At 37.2% G+C, this 20,290-nt stretch overlaps 1 protein-coding gene across 3 annotated transcripts in view; it reads right to left on the reverse strand.

The window, feature by feature from the left end:
- Nucleotides 1-950: 950 nt before the first annotated feature.
- The window catches only part of NRIP1 (nuclear receptor interacting protein 1), a 99,906-nt gene continuing 80,566 nt past the window's right edge, over nucleotides 951-20,290 (reverse strand). For 2 of the 3 annotated variants that reach the window (XM_040227222.1, XM_040227232.1), the window contains one exon: nucleotides 951-8,321. In XM_040227222.1, the coding sequence (XP_040083156.1) occupies nucleotides 4,496-7,966 (3,471 nt within the window). In that variant the 5' untranslated portion in view covers nucleotides 7,967-8,321 and the 3' untranslated portion in view covers nucleotides 951-4,495. Of the gene's footprint in view, nucleotides 8,322-14,535; nucleotides 14,763-20,290 lie in introns of those variants that run through there. The other variant, XM_040227241.1, reaches the window with a different exon arrangement.

The following is a 20,290-nucleotide window of genomic DNA, read 5'->3' on the forward strand; positions in this document are numbered from 1 at the left end:
TTCAAAATTATGTCTTTCTTTGTAAAAGAGAGTTCTACATTAAGAAGCTTGAAATAGAACTTGGCAGAGTGTGGGTGATCATAATCTGATTAGATTATTAAAAGTCATTGGCACTAATTTATAGTCAAGAAGAATTACTAACAGGTGGTTTTTATTACATGATGTACTTATTATGCCTTTTCACTGTTTAAATCAATAAACAAAACATGGCTATGCATCTCTGGTTCCGATGATAGTGTCTGTATAGACAGCAGGGCATAACTTTTCAACATTTTAATTATGTAGACCAGTTTTATGTATTTCCATTACTTGGATATTATTTTAGACAATGTTTATAAACTTGTTAGGGAGGAGCTGCAAAATTTTCAGATTTTAATTTGAAATTTTAATATGCCTATTTTAGTATCAGAAAACACAGATTCATCTTTGGGAAAATGCCTTTCTCTTAAATTATTATTAATGTATTTGTAAAAGTAACTTCCCTCCCCCAAGGTCATCCATTCACAAGTATAGAGGTTTTTTCCCCTTTTTCTAAATAAACTGATCTCTATTACTTACTATGTACATACATTGCTTATCACTCTCAATTCACTACCTATATACATATATTAACAGCATATAGTTATTTGATATATACATGTGTACATACACATATTCATTTTTTCAAAATGTTTGAAGACTTTTATTAAAAAAAAATTTAATGCCCATTGAAACTTGGATAAAAACCTAATAACATCTTACAACAAGTTTGTATCAAATCAACTTTATTTTTGAACACTGTACAAAGTTTTTCCCACTTTAAAAACCCAAGATGACTATCCAGTTACACAACAAGAAAAGAGAACCAAGGGTGGGTAGGCCAGGCTGTCAGCTGATGGTCTTTCTGAGCTACGCTTCCATTGCCCTGTCTCTAGATACATTAACTCTAAGGTCTTTTTTTTTTTTTTTCCATTTTTCCAAGAACGGAAAAGCATTCTCGAAGACTTGCCATTCTCATGATCAGAGACTTATTACGTTTATGAAGAGAGAACCCAAAAAGTAACAATCATTTCAAACCAGAGACAATGAATTTTTTCCTTCATTTATTCAAAGTCACTGCAGGAAGTAAACACTAAAAGATTAAAAAACAAAACAAAAAATTCACACTGCAGTATGTACAATTTCATGACATCACATGAAGAAATTAAATTTCTAATAAAAACAACAAATTATATTACTGAGCAGACTGCATCAAAATTGGTTGTGTAAACCCCAGAATTCATACCATGAATGGTAGTGTGCCTGTATTCCAGTACACTGGAACACTCCTGGTATATGTTTCCAATGGGATTAAAAAATTCATGAAAGTAGTTGTGTGAACTCTTTATTTTGAAAAGTGGTTGACTTGATTTAAAAAGTTTTAAGACCCTTGGATTCAAAGCATTCTTCCACAAAGCTTAAACCACATAAGTCGTGTCCAGAAATGGAATACTGTTATGTTGGGATGAACATCTGATCTGACTTGTTAAGACATTTTACCAAATGCACAGATGCACAGGGTCCCCCATGCACTTTTCATGCAGCAGGTAATCACAACTTAAATAAAAGGCTTATTCTATACATTTGTCCAGACTTGCAACTGTATACATACATGCACAATTTTTAAACCTGTCTGATTATATTTACACTTGTACATGGAATATACAGAAACCAAAGAGATTAAAAGGCTTTTCTGTTGTATTAGAACAATACAAAATATGTATTTTTTCATTAAGGAAATCACTATTTACATCACCTTTAAAAACCAATTTTAACATCTTCATGTAACAAGTCAATATATATATATACATATTTTATATATATATATATATAAAATATATACTCTCACCGGTTTACTCTTCTGTAAGATGCAGCAGAGAGCAAACAGGTAATGCTACCTTACTGATGTCAATGAGAGCTGTAGTACCCTTTCACAAGTGACTTTGTTAGGAAGAAATTGTCTAGATATCTAAAATAGTCCTTGAAAATGTGTATATGTGCATCCTTGTATCTACATATGCATAAACGAAGTGCATTTAGGGATGTATGCCCTTTCTCAGCACTCTTCTTTAAGATCATACTAAACTCAAATTGGGGACACTCTCTAATATCAGAACAGCCTTCTTCCTGGTCAGGTTTATCTATATATGACATATCTTCATTTCTTTGACTGCTGACAATAACCACCACCAAAAAACAACCAACCAACCAAAGGAATGAAAAACAAACAAACAAAAAAAAACCAATGTTGGCCCTTGATCTTCTTTTTCCTGACCTAAATTTCACTCCCTTGTAAAAGCCCATTTTCCCCTAACCAAGGGGGAACATTGGTAATTTTTCTAGCATACTTCTAAGGCTCTAGAACTTTCATAATGGCAGAAAAAAAATGACTTGTTTAAAAGCTTATATAGTGTAGACAGTAAGACTGTCACAGAATAAAGATGGGATGCAGATGAATATATTCACTGGCCAGTGGAATTTTCAAGACATAGCATGATATTCACTCCTATTATTTTTTTAATATATTCAGTAATTATTTACAAATCATTCTGAGAAAAAATAATCATTTAGGGTTTTAGATCATACTAGGAAATAACGCCCATTTTTAATATAAAAATCTTAGAAACAACTTCAAGTAGAACAATTTCAAATAGATTTTCTTCTAATTAATAGTTGATTATATAACAGTTTTTTGGTGCTACCTGGGTTCACAATTAAAACCAAATCTATCTGGTGAATGAATTGTGGATGGTAAAAAATGAACTGAAAAACACAGATGTGTTTCAAGACAGAAACCCCATGTGGTTCAATAATAAATTAAGTTCTTCTAAAAAAACATCAATGTGTCCTTTTAATCACTATTTTAAAATAACAGATCTGATGGAGTGACTGTGTACAACTCTGCCATGTGTATGTGCCCTTTACTTTTTTGTTTAAGCAGTCTGAGTTTAGTGCCTCCCTTGGGTGTGAAATATGTATTTTCATCTTTGTCAGCAGTGTTCTTAGGACAATGGTTTTCACAGAAGTTAAGGATGTATTCAGGAGGAGTTGCCAAACCATCCTGGAATCACCTGAGTTTGGTAAGTGGCCCTGTTATTCCATCCCTAAGGCTAATTAAGTAGATGTTACTCTTTAGAACACACAAGTAATCACATATTTTTCCTGAGATGTTGAGCCAGATATGAAAGTTGTTCCCTCCACCCGATTTTTTTTTTTTTGTCATAAAAAGTATTCAGAACCCGATTTCCAAAGACATAACAGTAATAATATGAAGTACAATATTGCAAATTTTGAGTTGACGTGTGACTATATTGGGGAAAATATAGGCATCAAATAGTTTGTTTACAATCCTGTTTTCTGAGAAAAGTCATAAGCAATGGTTTCAATTTTCAAAACCCAAATTTCAGGGTGCATAAGAAACACCTAGGGAGTGTATTAAGATGCAGAAGGAAGACTCCCAGGTCCACTCAGTAGAGAATTCTTGTCTGGTAGATCGGAGCTGCTGCCTGGGAATCTGCATTTTAAAGCAAGTGCTCTGGATGATGCTAATGCAGGTGGTCTGAGTCCAGCTTTAAGAAACCCTGGTCATCAGACTCACAGGTACCACAGAAATGGTGAGAAGTGGCTTTTATAAGACATGGTGAAAACTGTCCAAAGAAAAGCCATTTTGCTTGTTAAAAACAACTTATTTCAGTTATTTAGGAAACCATCTGAAGATAAATATTAACTCTCCTAATTCTGTAAAAGGAGGAATATTAATTTAGTAAAGTAGTTAAAATACAAAAATGGAAATCTGCCTTTTTTTAAGATCTATCAAACTTCCACCAATTGTAATCAATTTTTACCAAGTAGTACAAGGTTTAAAGAAATACAGAATATTGAAAAGGATCGGGGAAGCCCAGACACATTGAGGAATCACAAAACCCCTTTCAATAGTCAAAAATAATTTTTTTTTAGCAAAAGTGAAAAATGTAAGCATATATTTTTCTAATTTGTTTTGGAAATGAATGAGAAGTGAAATAGCACTAGGTTTTTTAATTCAATAATTACCCTTTAAAGAGTTATTATTTAATAATGTGGACTTTAAAAAACGTGTTATGTAGGTTGCTTCTGAAAAGCAAAATCAAGTACTCTAATAAAGGCAGCAATGCATTCATCTGCTGGATGGAGATTTATATTTTAATTTATGCCTAGTATCTGTGATTAAAAAAAGAATTATCATTCATGGGCTACTCACAGTTGTTGTCTGATGCATACAGAAGGTGTCAAAACAACCAATTGCTAGTTCAGCAGCTTTCTCATGACATTTAACATGAAGCAAAAAGTAGTCTGCATATTTAAACATCACCATTAACCAATACTTTTCAAAACGAAAAAGTTTCAATTATACCATGCTTTTCTCAAATCATGCGCTTATTTATACAGATCTCAAGTTCATTAGTTTTAAAAAGATCCAAAGTTGGGTGGCAGGTCCATTTTATTCTGATTCCTTTTTTATTGTTAGCATGTTTCCCAGAAGTCCATAAACTTCCCCATTTGCGCTGTGTGGGTGAGAAGCATTATTTCCCATATGGCTATTGTAAGTGCTCCTTAAATTAAAGAAAGAAGCTTTAGTTTCTGCAGCAGGAAGTAACTCTTCTTTGATTGTAACCTGTGAGATACTTTCAGCAGATGAAGGCTCCCTCCAAATGTCCCTGTCCTGTGTTTCTCGACTGGTAACAGAATTGCCTCCTTTCTGGAGCATGTAATAGAGTATTGGGTTAGTTTTGGTCAGTCTTGGAGAGTCTTTCTCATACTCATTCTTGTCCACATCTGTTATAACCCACTTAATGGGTCCTTTCTCACTGGGCATGGAACACCCATTCACAAGCCCAGCTTCTGGTCTAGACCCTGTGCAGCCCAAGTGCTCAGGGAAAGGAGGACTCAGGGCGGCCCTTCCGACACCCGGGTATGGAAAGGTCCTGCTGTCCATGCAACCGCCGGGCTGAGTGGCACCGTACATCAGTCCGTTTAGAGAAGCAATGCTGAATTCAGGCTTGCTGTTGGTCACACTGCTTCTGTGTCCTTTCTTTTTACTGTCAGCCACAGAGTTACTCCTGTGCTGAGACAAATCTCGCACGCAGTTTTCTGAGAGAAGCAGCTGTTTCAGGACGTTGAAGCTTTTGCTCTCTCTGGTCCAATTCCTGGGTTCACTTTCGCTGGCTGAACCGTGACTGGCAGGATGTTTAAATTCAAGATCACTTCTGCTAAGTTTCAGCTCTTGCTGGTTAAGCAAGGACCCGTACAGCACCTCCGGAGCACTGTGACTGTTTGCAGCATCGACTGTGTTATTTTTTGTCTTTTTAAAGGGGTTTTCTAATGGCTCGCTGTAAAGCTTCCTTTTCTTAGGGACCATGCAAAGGTTCTTCGATTCTACAAGTGTCAGTTCACTGTTCCTGTGACTGCTGTCCAGCTCATCAGCCAGGTGACTGTCTTGATTTTGTCTCAGCAATCGACTCAGCAGACCGTTCTTTGAGAAAGAAAAATCCTGAGGTGAGCCAGGCTCTGGTTTCAAGTCCTCGGATGCTGGTAAGGCAGGTGCACTTCTCTGCACCGGAGGGGCCATCCCTAAAAAGGGGGCGCCCGGAGCCTCGTGGCTCAAGGGCATGCCCGCGCCACGCGGATGCAAGTCATCACAAGGCTCAGATTTTATTTTCACCATCAGTATTTGTTCACTTAAAGCTCTATCTGTATGTTCCTGAGTGCTCTCATCTCTTAAGGGCATCTTCTCTTTCTTTTCAGTCTTCCCTTTGTTGGGATTTCCCAGCAGTAACTGGAGGACGGTGCGCCTTTCAAGCAGATTTTCTATTTCAGACCCAGAGAGTCCTGGTTCAGGACCTATTGTGTGACTGCCGAATGCTTTCTTTTCTTCAACTGCACTTGTTTTATTGGCTAGCAGAGGGCTATTCAGTCTATCAATCATACCTGGAGGTTTATCTGTGTTTACACTCAGCAGCTGTTTACTGGGTCTCTGCTCTTCCCCTGACACGGAAGACTGCATTCCACATTGCGCTAAATTTTGTAACAGTTTACTGGCACTGAACGTGGCCGAGTTTTGTGCACCTTCATTGTGGATGGCTTTCTCCCCCTGCGATTCTTTGCTTTTTGTAAGGTCCATCAGGTGGCTCGAGGCGGTATTCGCTGGCTTTTCGGGCTGGGGGCCACAGGCATATGGTGGGGAATTCCATTTGATGACCAGAGAGTGTTGGGAAAGGTTGATGGGAGAGTCGGCTTTGGTGGGTGCCAGCAGCGGTGGAGTGCTCACGGGAGTAGTCCTGTGGGTGCTGGGGCTCTCTATTACAGACGTCCGGGTGTAATTCTGTGTGCTGAACTTTGTCTCATCTCTGTGCGCTTCCTGAGGACTGCTGTTTCTGTCCATGTTTTCTTCATTCTTATGGCCAAGCAGCAACTGAAGAAGGGTTACCTTCTGGTGCGAACTTAGCTTAGAATTCTTTGAGGTATCTTGATCTTCTTTGACGTCAACTTCGGGGACTTTTGGATCCCAAGTGTTTAGCAAGGACTGAGTTAAGTTATCCAGAGAAACAGGCTGGTCGGGTTCGGGTTTTTCTATCCGGTGTTTGCAAGACAAGTCTATGGGAACACAGCTGGAGTAAGAACTTTCATCACCACTGCTCTCATCGGTGAAGCTAGGATTGGGATCTGAGTAGTCATCAATGGTCGTAGGCGTGCTGCTCTCCTCAAAAATGCTTCCTCTCTCACTGTGACTGTGTCCGTTCATCGGCTTAGGTATGGTCTGGCTTTTAAGAAGATGTAAAAGCAAACTGTTATTAGCAGCCTGTTTTATATTGTTTCTTTCCAGGGAGTTTTTATAGCCTGCATTTTTGGGGGAAGAAGGGACAATACCCACTGGATTCTGAAATGCTGTACTTTTGCTAGCCATTAGTTTGTTTGATGATGTTCTTGCCTGACCATTAAGATGGCCTGATATGCCTTTTGAGAGCTGGAAACTGCCCATGTCCTTCTGGCCATTTTCTTGTAATCTGGCCATGGCAGCAAGTCTTTCGCTTGCTGCCTGATTTGCATTTTGTGTTTTTAAAGCATGTTCCCGAGAATACTGCTGTAAATGGGCTTCGCTGGAGAGAAGCAGTGCTAGCTGGCTACAGGCAACACTGGGTTTGGGGGAAGAGGCAGGACTAGCCCTTTTCTCCACCATGCTCGCGACAGCCTGTAATCTCGCGGCACATGACAAGGGTTCGCTCATGACCTTTGCCCCGCTCCGCCCGACGTGATGAGGTGACTCCACGAACCTATCTCCGATGAGGGTTTTTGTGACATCAGGGACGTTGGTATCGGGCTTTTGATCTTTAGCTTTGCTTTTCTTCAACAGAGTTTTTAAGTGACTCGATGCAACCCCATAGCACCTTAAATCTTTCTCCACTTTTAAAGAATTATGATTCAGGGCGTATCCTTGCTCCTTGAGGCTCTGCCTAATTTGTTGTGACAGGGCAACAGTCTGCAGCCGAGAGCTGAATGACTGTAGCAGAGAGGCCAGTACCTTGCTGTCCTGTTTGCCTTTAGGCACACTGTCAGCCATGCCAGCCAGCAGAGCCTCCTTCTTTACGTTTAAATTTACGATGGAATCAGACAGCCTCTTCCGCTTCGCTGCATTCCAGTCCTCAGAAGACTGCAACAGTCTGGCTTTTTTGAGGTGCAGCATGCCAGATCCCTGATACGTGTGTGTGCTGAGAACTGGACCATTACGCTGACAGGTGGGAAACGCGCTACCAGAAATGGTAAAGTTCTGGTCATCTTCAGTACGCCCGGCAGACGCTTTGTCGACGGCAGTACCTGACCCCTCTGCTGCCTGATGCATTAGTAATCCTTCTAGGTAAGTTAGAACAATAGAATCCTGGTGCACATCAGAGCCAAGCTCTTCTCCATGAGTCATGTTCAATACAAGTGTTCACGAGGGCTTGGTTTCTATTCACTTTGAGGAATGGTTTTTTGCGGGGAAATGAGATGTAACTTCAATAAGTGAGTGTTGGTTTATCACCTTCCACAGTAATTAGACAGAGGTATGCGGTTCCATTCTGATCAGGATTACTGCTGGCTGGCAATGATGAGACAAAAGGTAGGCAGACTATGACGTAATCTGACCTCAGAGCTGGGAACTCTCAAACAAGAAACGGCAGCAGAATTCCTCTACACACAGAGCTGCGGTGGCAAGCAGACAAAATCCTCAGTGAATATACTGCTTTTCCTTCTTCATCTTCCGTTCCCCAGTAAATGCAAATATCAGTGTTCTAAAAAATAAATAGAAAATAGTTAAGATGAATTAGAATTATGCTATGATACCTGTAGGCAAAAAATACAGCACTTATAAGTGTCTATGTGGGTGTATATATATATACAATATACATATGTATGCATTGCAGAGCTTCCTTATTAGTTTACTGTCATTCTATTAAATTGGAAATCTCTATTGGAAATCCTATGGATTAATCCATATTGTTAAAATGATCTAATCAGTTAGAGAAAATACTTTAATGTTCTGTAACTGTCTTACAAAGCCCACCAAGTTTTTGAATTTTCATAAACACCTTTCTGCAAAGTGATATGAATGGTAAGTCTCTTCTGCAGCACCACAGCTCTATGAGGGGCTGGAATGAGCTTCGTTACATTACTAGGAGCTTTGGAAGGAACAAGGGAAGTGCGAAAAAAGGAAAAGAGATCCTTGTGATGTGGACTCATCAAATGAGTTTGATGTGGGGTGGAGCATCAAAAGAATTGACGCTTTCAAACTGGTGTTGGAGAAGACTCTTGAGAGTCCCTTGGACTGCAAGGAGATCCAACCAGTCCATCCTAAAGGAGATCAGTCCTGGGTGTTCATTGGAAGGACTTATGTTGAAGCTGAAACTCCAATACTTTGGCGACCTGATGCAAAGAACTGACTCATTGGAAAAGACCCTGATGCTGGGAAAGATTGAGGGCAGGAGGAGAAGGGGACGACAGAGGATGAGATGGCTGGATGGTATCACTGGCTCAATGGACATGAGTTTGGGTAAACTCCCGGACTTGGTGATGGACAGGGAGGACTGGTGTACTCCAGTCCATGGGGTCACAAAGAGTCGGACACGACTGAGCGACTGAACTGAACTCAATTAGGGCACTCACATCATTTTTAGCTCAGAAAATATGATTGTGTGCTCAATCCTGTCTTATTCTTTGCAACCCCATGGACTGTATAAGGCTCTTCTGTCCATGGAATGTTCCAGGCCAGAATACGGGAGTGGGTGGTCATTTCCTCCTCCAGGGGATCTTTCTGACCCAGGGATCAAATCCAGGTCTCCTGCATTGGTAAGTGGATTCTTTACCACTGAGCCACCTTGAAAACCTTGTAACACATAAAAGGGGCTTCCGTGGTGGTTCAGATGGTACAGTGTATGTCTACAATGCGGGAGACCCGGGTTCAATCCCTGGGTTGGGAAGATCCCCTGGAGAAGGAAATGGCAACCCACTCCAGTACTCTTGCCCGAAAAATTCCACGGACTGAGGGGCCTGGTAGGCTACATTCCATGGGGTCACAAAGAGTCAGACATGACTGAGTGACTTCACTTACATTATACACTAAGCTATCACTTTACCCTGTAGAAAATTGGACAAGAAACAAATTTAGGATAGAACTGAAGAGGAATAATTGCTTCCGGAAAACTCTAAGTTAAAGTGGTTACTTTTTATTAATTTCTTTGAAAAGAAAATTCTATAAATAGCACTGATTACATGAAGCAAGCAAGATAGAGAGCTTTTCATAGAAACCTGTATTTTCAACATTTTAAGGTTAAAATAATTCGATTTAAAGCTAGTATTAACCTGGTATTTTCTTTCTGTGGACAGGCAAGCACATGATTTCTGAATCACCAACATGTGGCTGGCTTGCTTGATTTTATATACATATTACTTAACGCTGCCAGGTGTTGCGCTCTACCTGAGTATAGTCAACTACAAATAACTCAGCGTCAACACACATTTAAAAATTAGGTTTCTTTGGAGATTTACAAGCAACATATTTAGCAACTAGAATATTTTATAAAATGCTGTGATTCATTGCCTTGTCAGTGAATCTAATGATTTTTAACATTATTAGAGATTTTATTAGAGCTTGTATACATGTCGTTTTTAAAATAGTCAACACTCTCTTCATAAACAAAATAAGGAAGAAACTTGATTTGTATGGCAAATACGTGATTTCTGTGGAAAGGGAACAGAATTATCCAAAACATTTGGTTTATGGAAGGTAAGAAGGACCAAACAAAGGGGGAATAAAAGTACTGAGGGGCAGAAGAGAATAGGAAAAAACAAACACAAATGAAGGATTCACAAATTCTGCAACTCTCAAACGCTTTAGAAGGAAAAATTTAGTTTAGAAACTAACATATTGATATATTCATACCTTCTTTAAGCATTAGGTTGGTAGGAATGACAGGCAAAATGAAGACAGATTTAAGGAACACTGAAAATACATACATATTTATATATGTGAATGGGGGAAAATATAAAACCTACCCAGTGATAAATTAGAAGCTGAATGAAGAATGTCTGTTTTAACTTAGTTGCCATTTGCATAGGGTGATTCCATTAAATTTTTAGAAAAATATGTTCTGGTTTTAACAAAAAAATTAGTGTAACATATACCAAGAAATGACTTAATTTTGATTTAATTTTGATTTTTATCATTCTAAATCAAAATCAGCTCTTTATAATTTTAACAAATTAATTTAACCTGCAGTATACCAAGAATAATAGTCATCACTGTTTTACTATCTGGGTCGAATGAATATTTAATCACTATTTAAGTCAGTTTGTGAATAATTTACAGAATAGTAAAGAGACAATGAAAAACAACTTCATTAGAATTTTTCATGAGAATTTACACAGAGCAAATCCAATTCTTAATATCTATGTTTTCCTGGTTTTGAAGGACAACATATCTGAAATAGGCAAGGCACTTTGGAACTGATAGCTTAACTACTGTCACGCATGAACTTCTAAGTACCTTGTAAATACCGATTCTAGATTTCAAAAACATGTCTATAAGGTTCTAGACTTCTTTTTGTATTTGTATCAATAATTCAAAATGTGTTAACTTTGGAAACTTTGACAACTCAAAAGTATACTGAGGACAGGAGGGCAGAAGTCTTCCTTGTTACAGAATTGCAAAATATTTTTTATTTTTAGATTTATTAATACCAATTATATCATTTCCATGTCATTTATTTTCTTCCAATTTCTTTTATTACACACTGGCCTTGTGTACTTGTCAACTTCTGAACTGTTTCAAAAAAATGTGGGTGTGTCAGCATCATAAAAGCAAGCCAGGGCAGGTGAGGTTCCTGTCGATACTGACTGATGAAGTCCTTGCTATTAAGCAACTAACTTAATACTGTAGGAGGAAAATACTTTATTTCCTTTTTGCTTTAGAACTATATTGCTATAGCAACTAGGTGCAGTGATGGATACGTTAACAAATCTTACTTTGGTAATCATGTGCATAGCAAATCACCACATTATACCCCTTATAAAGTGTGATATGTCAATTATATATTAAGCTGGGGGAGAAAAGCACTATATTGGTCACTCACTGACCCTTAAGTTTGAGAAAATTCATCTAGGATACCATCATCTGAAGACAGTAGTTGGAGATGTTGCTTATCCATTCAATGTCCCCACCATCAATCGTGTCTAGAATGCTACTATCAGTCTCTGCATTAATCCACTAAGTCATCTAATCGAAGCACCTTCGTATGCCAACTTTCTTCTCTTTAACATTAGGGACAGAAAATAGAAAATACTGAATTCTCTATTATATTTGCTAAAAATTCAAAACAAAAAGACAACAAAGACAGTCTCTAGACATTTTCTTTTTTACATTCTTGAAAGATAATACAGTATTAATGGGCTATGCTATTACAAAGTTGAAGATAATACAATAAAGATGACATTTCACTACTGCATTATCCTTTTAGGCACTTTCATTAAGTTCCTTTGGCTTATTATTTTAGTCTTTATATCCCACAGTTGGAAACAAATGATGAATTAATTTCCAAAATCATAAAAGGTCAAAATGATGAAAGATATACAGGAAAAATACAGTCATTAAGATTCCATAGTATATGTTCGATTTATAAAAAGTTCTGATGGACACATGTTAATAGCAAGATACAATGTTTTTTCCTATTAAAAAACACATTCATTGAAACTTTAAAAAAGAATAAAAGTCATATAATACAATCCTTCCAAACAACTTCAAACTAAAACTGGGTCCAAAGAACCCTGATAGTATACCAGGGGTTAATGCATTTCAAGATAATTTAATAAAATTCATGTATAACCATTTATAGTATTAAAATTATAAATGAAATCTTTCTCATTAATTTAAAATTGTTTATAAGAATAAAAAATCTTTCAAAAATTGAGATTTTACTGGTTCACTAGCATGCAGTAAAAACAATTATTATTGTGGCAGGACATAATTAAAAAATAATAATAAAATCAAACTAAACCATAAAAGAATTCCATGGAATCTTGGCCCTATGCATAGATAGATTTTGGTTTAGAGTTTTAATAGATAAAAGACAGTTGTAAATAATATGCATAGTAACAATTCCCAACTAGGTGTACTATTGATTCTCTGAAATAAAATATTTCCACTGAAGCACCGGTTTACATTTTCCATTTGAAAATTAAGCAAAGGGAAAATTCACTGAATTTTTAAACACTTTTATAAAAATGGTAAAACTCCAAGTAAAAAGATTTTACTTTTATAAATGAATAATGGTCTTTCTCTAGTTGTTTGGAAGGGATTCAGTATCTCACTTGCAATCAAATTCTCCATTAAAAACACATTTCAATGATTAACACCTATGAAGTCACTTTGTATCTATTTAAATGATATCTAATGAATATCTCATGACTTCCAACTGTTTTCATGAAATCTCCTCTAATTTCTTCTGCATTATCAAGTGATACTTGTTTGAGTATTGAATTTAAAGGTATTTCTGCAATGCAACTTTAATGAGCACTTGGATTCTGGGCTCTGGTTCCTGGAAATGCAGAAGGAATTGAAAGCCTACTCCTATTGGATAATATTACCTAAATTTCACTGTAGGTGATTTTGGCGATGCAATTTATGCAAAAGGAAAGACAAACAGTAAGATGTTTCAGTAAGCATTAGAAGAAAACTATGTAAGTACCAAGACAATTGGAAAGCCCTAATTATTGAAACTTTTTACTTAAGCAATAAAAAAATCCCAGTAAATGATTCAGAACTTTGAAAGAAAGTTTTAACAGTTGAACAGGGGGGAAAAAAAGACAAGCTTATCAAGAAGTTGTAACTCCAAACATTTTATGCAAATAGATGAGATTAGCTTTCTAAACCAAGGGTCAATGGAAAGTTTGGTTCAGTTCAGTCGCTCAGTCCCACTCTTTGCGACCCCATGAATCGCAGCACGCCAGGCCTCCCTGTCCATCACCAACTCCCCGAGTTCACTCAAACTCATGTCCATCGAGTCGGTGATGCCATCCAGCCATCTCATCCTCTGTCATCCCCTTCTCCTCCTGCCCCCAATCCCTCCCAGCATCAGGGTCTTTTCCAATGAGTCAATTCTTCGCATGAGGTGGCCAAAGTATTGGAGTTGCAGCTTTAGCATCAGTCCTTCCAGTGAACACCCAGGACTGATCTTTAGGATAGATTGGTTGGATCTCCTTGCAGTCCAAGGACTCTCAAGAGTCTTCTCCAACACCACACTTCAAAAGCATCAACTCTTCAGTTCTTAGCTTTGTTCACAGTCCAACTCTCACATCCATACATGACCACTGGAAAAATCACAGCCTTGACTAGATGGACCTTTGTTGGCAAAGTAATATCTCTGCTTCTGAATATGCTATCTAGGTTGGTCATAATTTTCCTTCCAAGGAGTAAGCGTCTTTTAATTTCATGGCTTCACTCACCATCTGCAGTTTTTTGGGAGCCCAAAAAAATAAAGTCTGCCACTGTTTCCCATCTATTTCCCATGAAGTGATGGGACCAGATGCCATGATCTTCGTTTTCTGAATGTTGAGCTTTAAGCCAGCTTTTTCACTCTCCTCTTTAGAATATATAAAATCCAACACTTAGTGTCCCAGAACAAGAAAAAAAAAGTACAATTTCAAATAATGGTCCTGGGATGTCACTGAAAGGTGAAAACTACAGGGTATCTTCCATCATAAATTAAAAGTTTTTGGAAAAAAATTTAAAAAATAAAAGAAATGCTCAATTGTTGCCATTTTATATCTGAGAATCATAATGGGCACAGTAAAGGTGGAGCCTGGATCAGAATATACTTATAATTTCTTGAAAAATTTATAAAAACTAGTGTATATAATTTAAATTGCTAGATAATAATTTTTCTTGGAGTAGTATCTATTGAAAGATGGCTGTGTGATTGTTCAATTTGATGGGTGCCAAGAAAATCAACTTACCTAAACACATTTTGCTCAACTGAGGGCCTCAACATTTAAAATTAGACCACAAGAGCTTCTTGCCCTTTCCCAGGGGTTCTCGTTTCAGATGTAAATACTCTTCAGAGATCCGTAACAGAAGTGATGGACACTCATGAGTAAAACAGCTGCCCAGATTACTCTCCACTGCAACCTGAGGGACTTACATATTTTTGCCCAAGGCCAAATCTGCTCATACCTTCCAGGTCCATCAGCTGTAACTTGCTGTCAGCTGCTTCCACAGGAGTGTAGTGTCACTCACATTCCCTATTAAGAGACTCACTAGGAAACACTAGTGCTTGGCTGACTCAAGTGTTCAATGGGAGGACGTACGAATCTGAGGACCTCTTCAACTCTAAAATTCTATTTCTATGACTCAAAGTAATTTGTCAAATTACAGTTGATAAAAATGACAAGCATTTTAACTAGAAAGATGATATGCTGTCATAAAAGTTGTGGAAACAGCCCTGACCAATGTTTTATAGTCTTTTTAGTGAATTTCAGGGGAAGGAAATGATTTTGAAATAGCCATACACCCTACCCATTCAATCCTCCAGTTATTTATCTTCACTACTTTCTTTACTGGGGAAAAGAATTTCAAACAGATGTTTATTTAAAAGCTAAACATGAGCTTATATTCAAACTGGAGCTTGTGCTTATCTCCTAAAGACTGTATACTGAATAAAATACAACAGTGAAGATTTAAGACCCTTGATGACATAGAGAAGTGCATAAGAGAGGTAAAATAATTGTCCTGGCAACAGAAACAAGTATCTCCTGTAAATGATACAGCAAAATAAAGAAGCGTTTCTCTGTTCTGAATTATTCTTAGAAGGCTTATGCTACGAATTGGATTCAATAAATCCACTATTCATTTTATTTGCCTCTCTAGTTTATAGAAAAATGAAATTTACAATCAAAATTAAGAGTATCAAGTTAAGTTAAAAAAGTTTACAGAATCAAAGGAGCTAGAGAAAGAGCTTAGACAATTTCTGTTCCAAGATGAAACACCTTCATGGATGCTGTGCTGCATTATCTTGCCAACATGGAAACTAGAATATTTTTAAAGAAATTAATTCTAACTCTAGGTTTTTAAAAATCTAGGAGGATAATTATGATAAAGAGTACCTGTGATATTTATTTAGAATTAATATTAATAATGTCTGTCCACTGTCTTCAGTTAAACAATAGTTTCTCTGAAGAAACATAAAATAATTATTAAGAAATTATCTGGTGGCACGTAAGTGCAGAAAAAAAAGGTTTAAATGTAAAACTAACAGGGTAACTGCTGCTGCTGCTAATCTTTTCCAATTGCTCTTCAAAGTAACGGGTGCTTTCTATCAGATTTGAAAAGTCTAATAACTTATAATCTCTATCCAAATATGAAATATAATGGAAAATGGTGCTTTCTTCTCCTGAAATTGTTTATAGTGTGTATACACACACACACACACACACACACATATACATCCTTTGAGACTGGAGCATGAATCCTATTAAACTCAACTATACTCTCCCCATTCCTAAAATAGATTTGACATACAGACATAAGCAAGGTCAAGGTCATAGATCAGTAAGAAAGATTACCAACAGAACTGATGTAACAGCTGGCATTTGATCAAAGCTCCTGGGGTTTTTCGTATACTGAGGAGACACTCTGCCTTTACTCACAGGGTACACTCTGTTTTAAAAATGTTCCCCATCTTTGAAGACAAGATCTTTATGCACTTTTTATTACAAAGCATGTTCTGTTAAAAACTGTTGTATTGGATCGGGGAATTAAAAAAAAAGAAACTAGTGTATGTACATTTCAGAATCATTAGTTTTTAGGTGTATGTATATTTATGCTTAAATATTTATGTATTCATGTTATAACGTGCCACATGACAAATTTGAAATTACTTTAACTTACAGGTTCCTGAATCCACCGTGCTCCCCCAGGCCTCTAAGCCTTTGTACCAACTAAAATGGAAACTGTCTATTGCTCAACATCTTGGGTCACTTCTTCTCAAATACACATTTAACTAATAAAAATTGGTTCAGCCAGAAAAACTTTACAATGTATCCATAGTCTTCCATGATAATTTCCAAATTATCCATATAGGAAGAAACTTTGGTTAACAACAGCAGCAACAAAAGTGATTCTTAATGGAGTATATTAATTAATAGTGTGATTATCTAATAAAAACATGCCTTTTGTTTCAGCTATTCAAGCAAAAAACTTAATTTATTTTAAATTACATTTATGAAACCAAGAGTTATGTGATGAATGTTCTTACTGAACCATTCTGATCAAGAAATTATTTTTAAGAATGCATAAAATGCATTCTTAATGTTGGGGTAAATTTATAATAGAAGTGCTCTCCTTGTTAAATTAAGTATCATCTGCCGTAGCTTTATATAATTTGCCAATTATGATACATGAACATATAAATGTTCTGTTATCAGTTTTTCATTTTGCAAAATTGTTTTTGCAAAGAATTTAGTAGATTTGAATGAAAATACCAGAACTGTACTATCCTAGAAGATCTGCTAGTTTCTTGAAAACAAAGAAAAAAGGACAAAAATATTTATCAAATTAAATATTGGAAGTTCCATTAAAAAATGGAACTTCCTTTACCAGGCTGAAGCAGACCATGAGTTCATCAAAATTACCAGTAATAGGCATCGATTTGTACAACAAACTTTGATAACAAAACCTGTTGACATATTTTCTATTTTAAAACAAAACAGAATTCCTTGTAAAATATACTAAAGTCTATCTAGAGGAATCACTCATCAATTAATAAATATGTCCTGGGTGAAAGTGTTGCCCTGCTGGGTGAAGTCTGATTTTCTAGAAACAGTATAAACATCACGATATCCCACTTGCCCATAATGGCCCACAACACAAAGTTTTCTAGATTAAGGGTTTTAGTCTGTGGCAGAGAGCTATCACTACAGACACAATCCATGGACAGAGAGACACAGTGATGATATATGTGGGAAGGGAAAAAGTCAATGAACCTAACAGGTTCCTGCCCCAGGGGATTAATAAGCAACAAGAATATGCACAATGTCCCTGGAGAATCTCCAAGTCTTTAAATATTAACAGGTAACATTAAAATATGGTTTTTCAACTAAGTAGATGAAACTACTCGCATGCCGTTAGTGTGCTATTTACTTTCAAAGGTTTCATTCTGGATGTGAAACCATCACCCATGCCTTTCCACAATGTCTCTTTTGCTCATCAGCACACAGAAGGACACAACTTAGCAACTAAACAACACATAAGCAGATGTCTGAAGTAGTGTCTCAAGTCAGGCACTTCTGAAGTCAAAGTGCCAGTAACTGCCAGTCTGAGACCCAGTTTTGCTGGTGCCAAGGTCTCAGGCATGCTCAGTCCATGGCTGAGGCTATACCAACCCCAGCCAGGGCACCTGACACTCAGCTAGAGACTGGGTTGCAGGTAGTCAGGAGGCTTTACAAGAGGCTCCTACGAGTTGGAGAAGAAACGGAGAACAGTCTAGGTCTGTGCCGTCCTGACTTCATTTATTGGACTAAAAATATTTCAGATCATTACCTTTTAAGGTAATTAAAGATCATTAGAAACAACTGCTACTATGAGCATTATTTAATAAAATTGAAACATTTTAACATTGCAAAATGAAGTAACTTTAGCTTTGTGAGGATTTCTATTATATATCTCATTTTTCTTATTTTCTTTCTTTTCATTTTGGTGGAGACAGAACGGTGACATGTGGACTGGCACATATAGGTACCATACTGACACCTCTCTGTTTAGCAGTTTGTTCAATGCCAGTATCAATTACTTACATTCTTATATCAATATTTCCTCTATTGATATTTTATTTTATTGTTCTTATATTTATCATGCTTTCAATTGTAGAACTTATGTAAAATGAATAATTTGTTTTGTTGTAATTAAATTCTTGTTATTACACGTGTGTGTGTCCTCAGTCATGGTCAACTCTTTGTGATCCCATGGACTGTAGCCTGCTGGGCTCCTCTGTCCATAGAAATTTTCCAGGCAAGAATAATGGAGTGGGTTGCCATTTCCTACTCCAGGGGATATTCCAGACCCAGGGATCAAACCTGCATCTCTTGCATCTTCTGCACTGGCAGGCTGATTCTTTACCACTGCACCAAGCTGGGAAGACCTGTCATGAGACTATGACTAAGACTTAACAGTGGGAAAAATGAGAAAGAAAAGAACCTTTTGCTCAGCATCCTTTCCTCTTTTCACTCACACAATTCCTACCATCGTCAACATTTGATAAAACATATCATAACTAAAAATGTATCACAGAATTATGTTCCAGTGGCTCACAATCAAGCTAAAGGAATCAGGTATCTTTCCTATTCTCTAAGTCTCAACTGAGGCCACACCCTCTTCCTCCTTGGGCAATCTTCCCTAAACTACACTGGCTGAAGCACATTTCTCATCTCTGGGACTTCATAGAACTCAGTAGATCTTTCAATCATCTCATTACAAAACTATTTTGTGTTGTTTATGCCTAGCCTTCAGCTGGAATGTAAACCTCTTCTGGACAAGGATTACACTTTTGTCATCTTACATCCTAGCACCTGGTACAGACAGCTCTGCCAGCAGAACACGCAAGCCAAACTCCTCAAGCCTCAGACTATAAAACGAAGGGTGGGCTGTCATAATTCTAAGGTACTTTAAGATCGAAGACAGCATGATAATGCTATTATAATGTTTGGTTTCAAATTCAAGATATCACCACCTCCCCTGAATGTAACAAAAAATTTTACAAAATTAAAGAGTAATAAAGTATTTTATTCTACACAAGTTCTGTGGTTTTGGAAAACATGTACACATTCTGTTAGAAAAACTCAAGATCTAGATATTTAGAAGTGAATCTTTAACATCTGTTTATAAAAAAAAGATCATTCGGTTTCCTTTAATCAGTGTCTTCCTGGCTAAGGTTTGTAAGACCTACTATACTCACAGACTATAAACAAGAATGAGCAAACATTTCAAAATTCTGGTATCATAAAGCTTTTCATCATTTTCCTCTCCCAAACTATTTACTGCATAGGAATCTGAATAAAATCTATTTATATTAAACATTTCATTGTTAAATTTTCTTACACTGAAGGCTGTATTTAAGAAAGAAGTATCATATTCAAAGATTCAATACTTAAAAACTCAGAAAAACCAAACTCATCCTAAAAAGGACACAATGATATGGGGAGAGAAAGCCTTCATGAATTAACTTTGCATCATATATTAACCACAAGCGAGAAATTATTTCTTTTTGGTCATGTGACAAATGAACCACTAAAGTAGATAATAATTATATACCACAAAACTTGAACCCTTTCAATTGTGTGACAGTGAAAGATGATCAGTCGTGTCCAATTCTTTGTGACCCCATGTTCTATACAGTCCATGGAATTCCCCAGGCCAGAATTCTGGAGTGGGTAGCCTTTCCCTTCTCCCGGGGATCTTCCCAACCCAGGGATCAAACCCAGGCATCCTGTATTGCAGGTGGATTCTTTACCAGCTGAGCCACAAGGGAGGCCCAAGAGTACTGGAATGGGTAGCCAATCCCTTCTCCAGCAGATCTTCCTGACCCAGGAATCCAACCGGGGTCTCCCACACTGCAGGCGAATTGTTTACCAACTCAACTATCAGGGTGTGATAAAGATTCAATCAAACTGGTCAAAGCTATCCTTAGGATGATCTTTTTCATTTGAACCTGTACTTGCT

Source organism: Oryx dammah, unplaced genomic scaffold (genome assembly GCF_014754425.2).
Source record: "Oryx dammah isolate SB20612 unplaced genomic scaffold, SCBI_Odam_1.1 HiC_scaffold_2, whole genome shotgun sequence".
NCBI lineage: Eukaryota > Metazoa > Chordata > Mammalia > Artiodactyla > Bovidae > Oryx > Oryx dammah.